A 14,709-nucleotide genomic window follows, 5' to 3' on the forward strand; every position below is an offset into this window, starting at 1 on the left:
ACTAAGTTATTTTAGCCCCTCAGGTGCCAAAAACCCTGGCATGTTTTTGTTACAGAATATCTCCTGCTACTTCACTTATTATACTGTAAGGATGCCATCAACATATAACCTACTCTGGAACAGCACAAGACTTCCATTTTATGTAGCCCAATCTCTAGGAACAATTGAAATAATCAGAAAATACACATTACATGGACTGTTTCATTTCCAGCCAACTTATTCCATACCTATTAATGCCTATAATGCTAAGCTTTCCAGTTTTTAAATGTCCTGCAGTATTTGAACACTTCCCTACAATGAACAATTTGCCTGGATCAAATCTGTAGATCCACATGGCACAAAGCACAATGTACGCGGTCACATATAAACTACAAAAGGTTTAAATTTGCTTTGCCAGGAGGCAAACCAGTAGTATTTGAGATAAAGAGGGAGCTACAAAACCTCCTAGTGTGGCACTGCCTCTTTAAGGTCTTCCAGTAGTTTTGTAAGAGGTGATAACCCCACAGGTAAATGACAGTTATATACTTAACCATATAACCCCAAATAAGTTTTAAACATTGGCTTTTCACACAGGGGAAATCCCATTTCAGAGAATCATCTCCAGTGGGTGATATCCACTCCCCACCATTCGCAGTCCTTTCCACAAATTAAAGATCTTTCTTGGCCCATCTTTTAACAATTGGCCCTCACTTTCCTTTATAATTGTTACCCAATGTAAAAAAGAGGATTGGGAGAAGAAAACGGGAATTTTTGCCAGAGATAGATCAATAGGTCATTCAAACTGAGGTAGAAATATTGTAAATATTGTAAAGTCCTAACAAGAATATCACCTCCAGCATTATATACTAATTTTTTTTAAGGCATATTTTATTACTATTGAACATCGTACCTTGGTTTGTATTTAATGCAATGTTTAGTCGCTGAAGTTGGAAAAAATGTAACGTTCTAGCCATGTTAAAAGGACATTGTTTGCACGCCAACAACCTGCTTAGAGCTAAACGTTGAATCTTAAGGAAAGTGTACAATTCAGTTGCCCCCAAAACTAGAAAACATCTCAGAGAAATATGCTGTTTGGTCAGGTAGATAGGTGGATTTTACTTGCCTGGATATGCATTTTCACAATAGCTTTTCCAATAAGGGTTGCTCCAAAGAAGGTCCAGAATGGAACGAGGAAGTGTCCGCATGTTATTCCAGCCAGGTCAAAGAGGGGATTGGGAATCTACAACACACCCATCATAACATTTAACAAAAAAATTGAAGAGGGAAAAAAAAAATGGACTGATCTGTGCAAAACTTAAATTTAATCACACTGCTGTAAAACATGCAAAAAATACCTATTTACGCCATCTACTACAACCAATAAAATATAGCTATAGGTGTAATAAAGTTAATATCCATTTTGTACACTGGCAATGATGGCTTTAGCTTAAGAACCATTCATATTTTTTGTGCAGCTTTCATTTCTTCTCTGCTGTCAAAAGCAGTGTAAACATGGTTGCATAAGTACATTCCAGCCAATCGCCCTCCAAGCAGATGGTGAAACTTGAGGCAGTTCATCTGTTTTTGATGTTGTTTATGGAAGGAGGAATGAAGGCCAGGGAAGCCTTCCTGCTTTTAAAAGATTTGACATGTGAATAAGCATAGGGCCTTTAACATCTCAAGCTGGATGGCAGCATCTACAACAATGCAGAATTCTCCCAGGCTTAGATTATGGCGAAGTGTTGGAGAGAGAATGCACCATTAAGTGATAGAATGGGCCTCAGTCTTCTGATCTCCCACATGGTGAGCTTTCCTATTTTTTCTGCCTGCAGTGGACACAAATCTAGAAAGTAAACACATTAGAGAGAGACCTGGAAACCAAGGTTTCTGTCCTGTTTTCTCTTACTTCTAGTGGATGAGTAGATGAGGGTAGTAAAGACAGCATTTGTTTCATTTTCTTAGTTTTCTTACCATGGAAGTTTATAAGGTCGAAAATTGTTTCAATTAAACTCGGTTTGAAAGTTTGACACTTAATTTTGAAGAATTTCCTTCAATTCCTCAGCTCCAGTGTTTACAATAATGAGACCATTTGCAGCAATAGCTTTTTATAACACAGTATGTTTATAACTACAGCAAAATTTCCAGAAATAGATTTCACAAGATAGCAGTCATAATTTATATTTGAAAATTAACCCAGCACAATTGTAAGCCCCATCACAAGATGCAATGAAGCTTCAGGAATTGTAAATTCCATGATAAAAGAGACCAACTGCCATGGTAAGAAAACTAATTACAAAATGAAAACAGAATTACCTGGAAAAACTCAGCAGGTCTGGCAGCATCGGCGGAGAAGAAAAGAGTTGACATTTCGAGTCCTCATGACCCTTCGACAGAACTAGGTGAATCCCAGGGAGGGTTGAAATATAAGCTGGTTTAAGGTGGTGGTGGTTGGGTGGGGGGAGAGAAGTGGAGGGCACCTAGGGTCTGTCCGCAAGAATGACCCAAACCTCCCTGTTGCTTGCCATTTCAACATTCCACCCTGCTCTCCTGCCCACATGTCTGTCCTTGGCTTGCTGTATTGTTCCAGTGAAGCCCAACGCAAACTGGAGGAATAACACCTCATCTTCCGACTAGGCACTTTACAGCCTTCCGGACTGAATATTGAATTCAACAACTTTAGGTCTTGACCTCTCTCCTCCATCCCCACCCCCCTTCAGTTTCTTCCCCCTTCCTTTTTATCCAATAAATTATATAGATTTTTCTTTTGCCCTCCTATTTCCATTATTTTTAAATATTTTTAAATCTTTTATGCTCCCCCCACCCCCACTAGAGCTATACCTTGAGTGCCCTACCATCCATTCTTAATTAGCACATTCGTTTAAATAAGGTCACCAACTTCGACACCTATGTGTTCTTTTGTTCTGCCGTCTGTGACATCTTTTGATGATCTGCTTCTATCACTGCTTTTGCCTACAACCACACCACCCCCCTCCACTTCTCTCCCCCCACCCAACCCCCCCCCCCCCCCCCCCCCCCACCACCACCACTTTAAACCAGCTTATATTTCAACCCTCCTTGGGATTCACCTAGTTCTGTCGAAGGGTCATGAGGACTCGAAACTTCAACTCTTTTCTTCTCCGCCGAAGCTGCCAGACCTGCTGAGTTTTTCCAGGTAATTCTGTTTTTGTTTTGGATTTCCAGCATCCGCAGTTTTTTGTTTTTATTTTTATTTAATTACAAAATGAAATGTATCCTCTCCTCTGCCACAGTGATCTGGGCCACAGAGCGAGAGAACACAAGACAGAAACCTTGGTTTCCAGGTCTCTATGATAATAATATGTGGGAAATCAGAGGACTGAAGCCAAATTTATCACTTTATGATGCAGTCTCACTCCTACACTTCACCATAATCCAAGCCAACACTATAGTGCAGCACAGGGAGAATTTTGTGTTGAAGGTGTCACCTTGCAGTTTGAGAAGTGAAAGGTCCTGTCTGCCTATTCCCATGTCAAATACTTTAAGAGCAGGACATTCTCCCTGGCTATTATTCCTCCTCTATCAACAGCATCAAAAACAGATCAATTGATCATTCATTTCATTCTTGTTTGTGGGGTTCTACTGTGTTTAAAATGGCTATTGCATTCACCTAGAAACCCTCACTGCACTTCAAATAATTCAAATGGATGAGCAACATTCTAAAACTCCTGAGACAGGATAAGGATTTATATAAATATAATTTTGTTCTTTCACTGGAGTCACCTCTTAATTTCCCCTTTCAACTACTGCACACTATCTTTGAGCTTATTAACTTTCGTCTTTTACTTACTGAAGCACAGGCCAAGATTCCAAAGAACCCAACTCTTTGCACCAGTTTCTGAACAGCCAGCTTTGCTCGGGTTGGAAGGTCCTAATGAAGAAAGAACAGAATAAATCTCCATGAAGATCTTAGGCAGTGATGTCTAATGTTAAAATGCTGTTATACTTCAGTGTCAATGCATAGTCATAATTGCTTTGTATTTCTGAGAACAAGGTTGTTTATTTGGCGATCAGATTGCAATCAGACTCCTGGGCACACTTTAGTCAAGAGATGCAAGGCAGTCACTGGCAGGTCTCAAGATTTTACACCTGGAGCAATACAACATCTATGTGGGTACATCATTAGAAGCTTGTTCAGGAGATTTGAGTTTTGTGAGAAGCAGCAACTCCTTTGCCTACTGCCTTCTTTTAAATATTGTCAGGGAGCAGTGACTCAGACATTTACAGCACAGGAGGAGGCCATTTCGCCCATCGTGTCCATGCAGGTCAATAAAGATCTGACCACGCTAATCCCATTTTCCAGCGCTTAGCCCATAGCTATAGTAAAGCAAGTGAATTTTCTTTTATCTTTTTTTAAAAAATTCATTCACAGGATGTGGGCTTTGCTGGCTGGGCCAGCATTTATTGCCCATCCCTAGTTACCCTTGAGAAGTGGTGGTATGGTGAGCTGCCTTCTTGAACCGCTGCAGTCCAGGTGGTGTACATCCACAGTGCTGTTAGGGAAGGGAGTTCCAGGATTTTGACCCAGTGACAATGAAGGAACAGTGATACATTTCCAAGTCAGGATGATGAGTGACTTGGAGAGGAACCTCCAGGTGGTGGTGTTCCCATGTATCTGCTGCTCTCGTCCTTCTAGATAGTAGAGGTCGTGGGTTTGGAAGGTACTGTCTAAGGAGCCTTGATGAATTCCTGCAGTGCATCTTGTATATGGTACACACTGCTGCAACTGTGCATTGATGGTGGAGGGAGTGAATGTTTGTGGATGGGGTGCCAATCAAGCGGACTGCTTTGTCCTGGACGATGTCCAGCTTCTACAGCGTTGTGGGAGCTGCACTCATCCAGGCAAGTGGGGAGTATTCCATCACACTCTTGACTTGTGCCTTGTAGATGGTGGACAGGCTTTGGGGAATCAGGAGGTGAGTTACTCACCACACGATTCCTAGCCTCTGGCCTGCTTTTGTAGCCACAGTATTTAAATGGCTAGTCCAGTTCAGTTTCTGGTCAATGGTAACCCCCAGGATGTTGATAGTGGGGGATTCAGTGATGGTAATGCCATTGAACATCAAGGGGCAATGGTTGGATTCTTTCTTGTTGGAGAAGGTCATTGCCTGGCACTAGTGTGGTGCCAATGTTACTTGCCACTTGTCAGCCCAAGCCTGGTTATTGTCCAGGTCTTGCTGCATTTGGACACGGACTGTTTCAGTGTCTGAGTAGTCGCAAATAGTGCTGAACATTGTGCAATCATCAGCGAACATCCCCACTTCTGATCTTATGATGGAAGGAAGGTCATTGATGAAGCAGTTGAAGATGGTTGGGCCGAGGACGTTACCCTGAGGAACTCGTGCAGTGATGTCTGGGAGCTGAGATGACTGACCTCCAACAACCACAACCTTTGAGCTCGGCATGACTCCAACCAGCTTTAACCCTGTTTTTCCCCAGATTGCATTGATTCCAGTTTTGCTGGGGTTCCTTGATGCCACACTCAGTCAAATGCTGCCTTGATGTCAAGGGCAGTCACTCTCACCTCACAAGTTCAGCTCTTTTGTCCATGTTTGAACCAAGGCTGTAATGAGGTCAGGAGCTGAATGGTCCTGGCGGAACCCAAACCGGGCATCATTGAGCAGGTTATTGCTAAGCAAGTGCCGCTTGATAGTACTATTGATGACCCCTTCCATTACTTAACTGATGATTGAGAGTAGACTGATGGGGCGATAATTGACCATGTTGGATTTGTCCTGCTATTTGTATACAGGACATACCTAGGCAATTTTTCACACAGCTGGGTAGATGCCAGTGTTGTAGCTGTACTGGAACAGCTTGGCTAGGGACACAGCAAGTTCTGGAGCACAAGTCTTCAGTACTATTGCCGGAATATTGTCAGGCCCCATGGCCTTTGCAGTATCCAGTGCCTTCAGCCATTTCTTGATATCACGTAGAGTGAATCGAATTGGCTGAAGATTGTCATCTGTGATGCTGGGGACCCTTGGAGGAGACCGAGAATGATCATCCACTCGGCACTTCTGGTTGAAGATTGTTGCAAATGCTTCAGCCATATCTTTTGCACTGCTGTACTGGGCTCCTCCATTATCGAGGATGGGGATATTTGTGGAGCCTCCTCCTCCAGTGAGTTGTTTAATTGTCCACCACCATTCACGAATGGATGTGACAGGACCTAGATCTGATCCGCTGGTTGTGGGATTGCTTAGCTCTGTCTATCACTTGCTGCTTTTGCTGTTTGGCACGCAAGTAGTCCTGTGTTATAGCTTCACCAGGTTGACACCTCATTTTTAGGTAAGGCAGGGCTTCGTCTCCACAATGATTGTGCGGTGGTCACTCCTGCTGATACTGTCATGGACAGACGCATCTGTAGCAGGCAGGTTGGTGATGAGGTCAGGTATGCTTTTCTCTCTTGTCGGTCCCCTCATCACCTGCCACAGACCCAGTCTAGCAGTTATGTCATTTAGGACTCAGCCAGCTCGGTCAGTCATGGTGTTATCGAGCCACTCTTGGTGATGGACATTGAAGTCCCCCACCAAGTGTACATTCTGCGCCATTGCCACCCTCAGTGCTTCCTCCAAGTGGTGGTCAACATGGAGGAGCATTGATTCATCAGCTGAGGCAAAGCAGTAGATAGTAATCAGGAGTTTCCTTCCCATGTTTGACCTGATGCCATGAGACTTCATGGGGTCTGGAGTCGATGTTGATGACTCCCAGGGCAACTCCTTCCCGACTGTATACCACTGTGCCGCCACCTCTGCTGGTTCTGTCCTGTCGGTGGGACAGGACATACCCAGGGATGGTGATGGTGGAGTCTGGGACATTATCTTTAAGGTCTGATTCCGTGAGGATGACTATGTCAAGCTATTGCTTAACTAGTCTGTGAGGCAGCTCTCCCAATTTTGACACTAGCCCCCAGAAGTTAGTAAGGGGGACTTTGCAGGGTCAACAGAGCTGCGATTGCCGTTGTCGTTTCCGGTGCCTAGGTCGATGTCGGGTAGTCCAGCCAGTTTCATTTCTTTTTTGTGACTTTGTAGCGCTTTTGTTACAGCTGAGTGGCCTGCTAGGCCATTTCAGAGGGCATTTAAGAGTCAACTGCACTGCTGTGGGTCTGGAGTCACATGTAGGCCAGATCAGGTAAGGGTGGTAGATTTCATTCCCTAAAAGGACATTAGTGAACCAGATGGGTTTTTACAACAATCAACAATGGTTTCATGGTCATCACTAGACTTTTAATTCCAGATTTTTATTGAATTCAAATTCCCCCACCTGCCGTGGCGGGATTCAAACCTGGGTCTCTGAATTACTAGTCCAGCAAAAATATCACTACACCATTGCCTCTAAATAGTTATTAAATGTTACAAGAATTTCTGACTCAACCACCCTTTCAGGCAATGAGCTCCAAGCTCCCACCACCCTCTGGATGAAAAAAAATTTCTCCTCAAATCCCCTCTTAAGCTTTCTATCTCTTACCTTAAATCTATGCTCCTGGTTATTAAACCCTCTAATGAAAAAAGTGCCTTCCTATCCACCTCATCCATGCCCCTCATAATCTTATACACTTCTATCAGGTCCCTTCTCAACCTTCGCTGCTCCGAGGAAAACAACCCCAGCCTATCCAATTTTTCCTCATAGTTCAGACCCTCCAGCCTAGGCAGCATCCTGATCAAGCTCCTCTGCACCCTCTCCAGTGCAATCACATCCTTCCTATAACGTGACGACCAGAACTGCACACAGTACTCCAGTCGTGGCCTAACCAGCGTTTTACAGTTCCAGCATAACCTCCCTGCTCTTGTATTCTATGCCTCGGCTAATAAAGGCAAGAATCCCATATGCCTTCTTAACCACCTTATCTACCTACCCTGCTACCTTCAGGGATCTGTGAATATGCAAACCAAGATCCCCCTGATCTTCAGTACTTTCCAGGGTCCTACCATTCATTGTGTAATCCCTTGCCTTGTTTGCCCTACCCAAGTGCATTACCTCACACTTTTCCGGGTTGATTTCATTTGCCACCGCTCTGCCCACCTGACCAGTCTATTGATATCCTCCTGCAGTTTACAGCTATCCTCTTCACTATTTACTACCCTACCAATTTTTGTGTCATCCATGAACTTCTTGATCATTCCCCCTACAATTAAGTCCAAATCATTTATGTACATCAAAAACAGAAAGGGCCCCAGCACTGAGCCCTGTGGAACCCCACTGGAAACAGACTTTCAGTCACAGGCATGTCCCTCTACCGTCACCCTCTGGATCCAAAATTGGCTGATAAGCAGGAAGCAATGAGTCACTTTGCCTTGGATCCCATGGGTTCTTACTTTCTTGACCAGTCTGCCATCAAAAGCCTTGCTAAAGTCCATGTAGACCACATCAAATGCATTACCCTCATCAACATTCCTGGTTACCTCCTGAAAAAATTTGATCAAATTTGTCAAACATGACCTTCCCTTAATAAATTCATGCTGATTAATCTGTGTCTCTCCAAGTGCAGATATACTCTGTCCCTCAGAATTCTTTCTAGTAACTTTCCCACCACTGAGTTTAGACTGACTGGCCTATAATTTCCTGGTCTATCCCTTCCTCCCTTTTTCAATAATGGGACAATGTTAGCAGTCCTCCAGTCTTCTGGCACAGAGAGGATTTGAAAATTACTGCTGATATCCCTTCACTTTCCTCCCTCAGCCTGGAATACATCTCATCCGGGCCTACGGATTTATCCACTTTTAAGGCCGCTAAATCCATTAGTACCTCCTCTTTCTCTGTTAATTTCCTCTAATATTTCACAGGCCTCCACCCTGATGTCTATACCTACGTCATCCTTTTCCATTGTGAAGACCGACAAAATATTCATTGAGAACTGTACCCATGTCTTCTGGGTCCACACACAGATTACCTCTATGGTCCCTAATTGGCCCTACTCTTTCCCTAGTTATTCTCTTGCCCTTTATATATTTTTTAAAAACCCCTTTGGGTTTTCTTTTATTCTACCCACCAATGCCTTCTCATTTACTCTCTTAGCTTTCCTAATTTCCTTTTTAAATTCCCCCCTGCACTTTCTATATTCCTCTAGGGACTCTGCAGTATTGAGCCCTCAGTACCTGCCATAAGCTTCTCTTTTTTTCTTAATCCTATCCTTTATGTCCCTTGACATCCAGGGTCCTCTGGACTTGTTTCCCACCCCCCTGTCTTTACGGGAACATATTTGCCTTGTACTCTCGCTATGCCTCCCACTGCTCTGACAGTTTTATCTGCAAGTAGCTGCTCCCAATCAGTCCACTTGGGCCAAATCGTATCTCATCTGAGTAAAATTTGTCTTTCCCCAGTTTAGGACTTTTATTCCCACCCCTACTTTATCCTTTTCCGTAACTATCCCAAATCTAACCGAGTTATGGTCACTATCTCTACTGATACGCCTTCCCGGGCTCATTTCCGAATATTAGGTCTAGAACTGCTCCCTCCCTTGTTGGGCTTTCTACGTACTGGCTAAAAAGGTTCTCCTGCATGCAACTTAAGAATTTTGCTCCCTCCCTACCTTGCACAGTAAAACTATCCCAGTTAATATTTGGGTGGTTAAAATCCCCTACCATTACTGTCTTATTATTCTTACACTTCAATGAAAATTGATTACATATTTGTTCCTCTATCTCTCCCTGACTGAGAGCCTATAGTACACATCCAAAAGCATGTTTGCTCCTTTTGTGCTTTTTACTTCTACCCATATGGCCTCATTTGATGATCCTTCCAAGATATCCTCCTCACTGCTAAAATTGATTCCTTGATCTATATTACAACCCCCCTCTCCTCTTCTATCTCCCTCTCTGTCTTGCCTGAATACCCTATAACCAGGAATGTTGAGCTGCCAATCCTGCCCTCCTTTTAGCCAAGTCTCGGCAAAGCTATGATATCATACTCATATTTGCCTGTCTGTGCCCTCAGCTTGCCTGTCTTATTCCTCAGCCTCCTTGCATTAAAATATATTCCATTTAGCCTTGCTAAACTGACTTATTTCTTATCTAGCCTATATTTCCTCTGCCTTCCAGACGCACTAGCATTTTAACTTCTAACTCCATCTCTGGTTCTCTCCCCTCTAAACAACTTTTCAGGATCCCAACCCCCTGCCAATTTAGTTTAAATCCGCCCTAACAGCATTAGCAAACCTCCCTTTGAGGATGTTGGTCCCATTCTGTTCAGACGTAACCCGTCCAACTTGTACAGGTCCTACCTTGCCCAGAAATGGACCCAATGCCCCAGGAATCTAAAGTTCTTTCTCCTACATCATCTCTCAAGCTACGCATTTATCTGTTCTATCCTTCTGTTCCTACATTCACTGCTGGGTGGCACCGGGAGTAATCCGGAGATTACGGCCTTTGAAGTTCTGCTTTTCAATTTCCTACCTAATTCACTAAAGTCTGCTTGCAGGACTTAATTTCTCTTTCTTCCTACGTCAGTGGTCCAAACATGGGCCCTCCCCCTTCAGAATGCCCTACAGCCGTTCCGTGACATCCTTGACCCTGGCACCCAGGAGGCAACGTACCATCCTGGAGTCATGTCTACGGTGGAATAAGTGCCTGTCTACCCCCCCTCACTACAAATCCCCTACCACTATTGCCCTTCCACACTTCTTCCTCCCCCCTGAGCAGCTGGACTACCCACAGTACCAACTTGGCTTGGATTGGCAGCCTTGGCTTTGGTTGGCCTCCACAGAAGAACCGTCACTCTCACCTTTTTCCAAGGCTGAAAACAGTTTGAGAGTAAGATTCACTTGAGGGATTCCCTTGCTACCTGCCCAGTCCCATTCCTCTGTCTGGCAGTCACCCATTCCCTCTCTGCTTGCACTTCTACTCAGGGGGGGAGAAAAAAGTGCGGAAGGCTAATAGTGGTATGGGATTTGATAGTGAGGGGAGTAGACAGGCACTTCTGCCACTGTAGACATGACTCCAGGATGGTACGTTGTCTCCCGGGTGCCAGGGTCAAGGATGTCACAGAATGGCTTGAGTCTCACTGCTTTAACCTCTCACTCCTGAAGTTTCGCTGTTTTAACCTCTCTGTCTCGAAGTCTCAATGCTTTGCTGAAATACTCAGTATGAGCCAAGAGCATTCTCCTCTCTGAAAAAAGGTTGATGAGGGTAGTAGTGTAAATTGAATCTACCAACTGTGCAATACAGACAACGAAGACCAGTGTCTGTAATAATAAAATTTAAAAAATGTTGGAAACACACAGCAGGTCAAGCAGCATCTATGGAAAGTAACAAAGTTAACATTTCAGAATCAGTGTCTGTAGTATAGTGGCACCTCTGCAATAGTTCTCTCTTGTTTTACCTGCCAAAGAAATTACTAGCTTGAGGTGCCAAATATAACAATAGAATTGACTTTACTCAAGTGAACACCTCAAACCAAAAATCTGCATGGAAATTCAATCACTACAGTTAATAAACTCTGGAAACTTCAAACCTAGGTATGCACTTTGTACACTAGTCAATGCAAGGCAATTTTTTTTGGTAATGTGAGCTATACACAAAATTTAACAGTCACATGAAAATGCTAAACTATTTTCTCAGTGTGTCCTGCTCCCCAATGGCCAATCAGATGTGGCAATGAAGCATCCAGAAGAGCAAGGGCTGAATATGAAACTGCAGCCTGAGTTCAGCTGCGGTGTAAACTGTGATTTATAAAAGCTTAGCACTTACTAATTAGCCATTTATCTTAAGTATTGGACTTGTCTTTTAAACTCAGGATGAGGGGCTAACAGTAAACTAACTTTTTCCCTTGCTTCTCTCCGGCACACTCATTCCGAGTTTCACTAACTTTTTACTATCATTACTTGAAGGGTTTTCATTCCTCACAATTTGTATGTTTTTCACTTCTTTGGCTCAAATTATACTGAATATTGGGATAAATTACTTGTAACCTCCAATATTCAATTGATTTAATAACTGTCTGGAATCTGAAGTTTTTCTTCATAATAAAAGCCTGCAAGGATGTGTGCAGCATTGTTGGTTATATTTTACTAAGAAATCTGAGCAACCAAAAGATAGTTTGTTAAAAATGTTTTTTTAAAACAAATTCTGGGCCATGCACTGCTTGTACTTAACACACTCAAACACAGCATCAAAGTGGTTGAAGAAATCTGACAAGTAAATTTCCAACTGTCCTTTGGAAGTTTCTACCTATCCTTAGAAAGTAAGCTTGAAGCAAATAAAATTTATAATTCTAATGCTCACAGAATGCAAGAAACTTTTTTTTAGATTGAGGCCCAGAGTGCAAGATATCACCAAGATTTAAGAGAGTAATCAAAACAATGGCATTAATGAAGTGGTAGCGAGTAAATTATGCCAAACTTGGGGTTCAAAAATCTTTTTAAAAGATTGCAGCATGGAAGGAGGTAATTTTCATAATGGGAGCAATATTATCAGAATAGAAGGCTATGTAATATGTCTTCCTCTCAACACAGTGAATTTTGTAAGGAGAACAAGCGCATGCAGAATGCTATGTTATCCTTGTAATAAGTGATATGCTTAACCGCAACATACATTAGTAGGTTACTATATTTGCTCTGTTTGGCTGCCCACTGGGGACCAATTTCAATATAGAACTTTGTTATTCTAAGAGTGCCTTTTAAAAATAGCAACAATTTTAAGAACCCTTTAAGAATTAAAATTGGTTTTTCATCCCCCATTTGAACAGAGATCCATGGCATTTCTTGATAATGAAGTCTCAGCTTTGTACATAAAAAATTCATTCTAAAAATCAGCTGGTTCATTCAACATTTCTTCCTTTACACCCCATAAGAAAATAAGTGATTCTGATCATTTAAGTTTGGATCAACAATTTTTATCCAAACTTTGTGGAGCTATTGAAAACAAGTACAGACTAGCCATTTTGGTTTCCAAGTGTATAAATACTTTCTAAACTCCAATCATTTTTGCAAATTCACACTTGAAGCTGGGGCACAGAAGGAAATAAAGCAACAACCTAAAGCCAATATGGAGCAGAGGGAAATAAGTTTATTCCCCATCTTAGCCATACTGTTGAGAGAGATTAATGTTGTCTCTAGGTCAGAGAGAGAGCAAAACAGGTGGCAGCCTGTTGCTTACACTTTGACCAGCTATTTAGATAATAAAACTAGGATATCTAAAGACTTTTTTTGGAATAGGCTATTAAGCCTTGAGAGCCTGCTCTGCCATTTAATTAGATCATGGCTGGTCTGTGCTTCATTTCCATTTTGCAACCTTTGATCCATTTCCCTTGATAGCCTTACCCAACAAAAAAAATCTATCAATAGCAGTCTTAAAAATTTTGATTAATCCAGCATCCGCAACTTTTTGGATGAAAGAATTCCAAATTTTTCCGAATTTCCACTACTCTTAGCATGACAAACGGCTGATCGATTTCACTCCTGATTGGACAGCCTCTAACTTTATTATGCCCCTTTGTTCTGAATTTCTCCACTACAACATCATATATCTACATAGAGCAGAATTTAGCCCTTGTCAGGCGGGCTTGGCAGGAGCAGTCGGGAAGCCGACTGCTGCCCGTGCTTGAGGCTGGAAGGAGATTTCACGTTGGCAGGCCAATTAAAGCCTGCCCAGCATGAAACGCAAGCAGCAAAGCTCAGCACTGCCTGTGCAGGCTGGGGTGGGGGGGTGGGGGGGGGGGAAGAGAGAGAGAGAGAGAGAGAGCGCGAGTGGGGTGAGTGCAAACTTCGCACGTGCATGTGAGTGCGCGCTTGAGAATCTCCCTGAGGCACAGAGCTGCCTCAGAGAGATGAAGAGTATTTTTTTTAAATAATAAAGATTAGAAAAATGTTATAAAAGATGTCCCCTCACGTGACTCTGTCATATGAGTAGGGACATGTTATAAGTGAAATCTGAAAAATGTTATTTCATTTTTATTTGATGTTGGAAACCTCATTCCACCCGTGGATGAGGTTTCCAAAAAAGTGCAAAGGCCGCCTGACCTTTTCACCTGCATGCCTACTGTGAGATTGGACGGGCAGCGAAAAATTTATTTAATTGATCCTTTAATGGCCTTAATAAGCCTGTTAATTGTCAGCGGGCGCACTGCCAATTCTGGCGCGCGCCCGCCGACCAAAATATCACACGACTGCCCGTTGATGTCGGGACACTCGCCTGACGTCAATGATGTGCGTCATTTTACGATTGAGCGGGTTGGGCATGTGCCTGCCCGATGTAAAAAGTTTGCCCGTAGTGTCTTTGACATAATAAAGTATCCCAAGATGCTTCACAGGAGCATTACCAAACAAAAGAGGACATTGAGCCAAATAAGGACACACATAGAATACTAGGTGAAAACAGTTTATCTAATTTATTGAATTAATTCATCACTTTAAACTTGTCATTGGACATAACCCAAGTCTATACAATTTACCCTAATAATGTAAGTCTTTAAGCCCAGGTAACATTCTGGTGAATTTATATTGTTTATCACACTGTGTGACATTCTTCACTGATAAGCGTTGATAAGTGGGATTTTTTTTTGAGGCAAAATAGTGCCATTTTCTTTTTCTATGGACCTCCTTAGTACACTGTATCACACCTGACAAATGATGAGCAGATGACCAGCTACCAAGCCTCCACCTGTTGTTTCTCAGAGGGGCACACATCCACCTTAGGGTCAATTACCCTGGGAGTCATCTTTCCTCTTTAGAATCTCACATCCTCCACTAAAGTCCTC

The 14,709-nt window shown here is 42.7% G+C and overlaps 1 protein-coding gene across 9 annotated transcripts in view; it reads right to left on the reverse strand.

Annotated features, from left to right (window-relative positions):
• Nucleotides 1-14,709, reverse strand: part of vmp1 (vacuole membrane protein 1) — a 192,886-nt gene that overhangs the window by 38,350 nt on the left and 139,827 nt on the right. For all 9 annotated transcript variants that reach the window (XM_041196862.1, XM_041196864.1, XM_041196858.1 and 6 more), the window contains exons 8-9: nucleotides 3,806-3,886; nucleotides 1,103-1,219 (exon numbers count right to left, since the gene is read on the reverse strand). In XM_041196862.1, the coding sequence (XP_041052796.1) occupies nucleotides 1,103-1,219; nucleotides 3,806-3,886 (198 nt within the window). The remainder of the gene's footprint in view (nucleotides 1-1,102; nucleotides 1,220-3,805; nucleotides 3,887-14,709) is intronic.

The sequence above is a fragment of the Carcharodon carcharias genome, chromosome 10 (assembly GCF_017639515.1).
Source record: "Carcharodon carcharias isolate sCarCar2 chromosome 10, sCarCar2.pri, whole genome shotgun sequence".
NCBI classification, from domain to species: Eukaryota; Metazoa; Chordata; class Chondrichthyes; order Lamniformes; family Lamnidae; genus Carcharodon; species Carcharodon carcharias.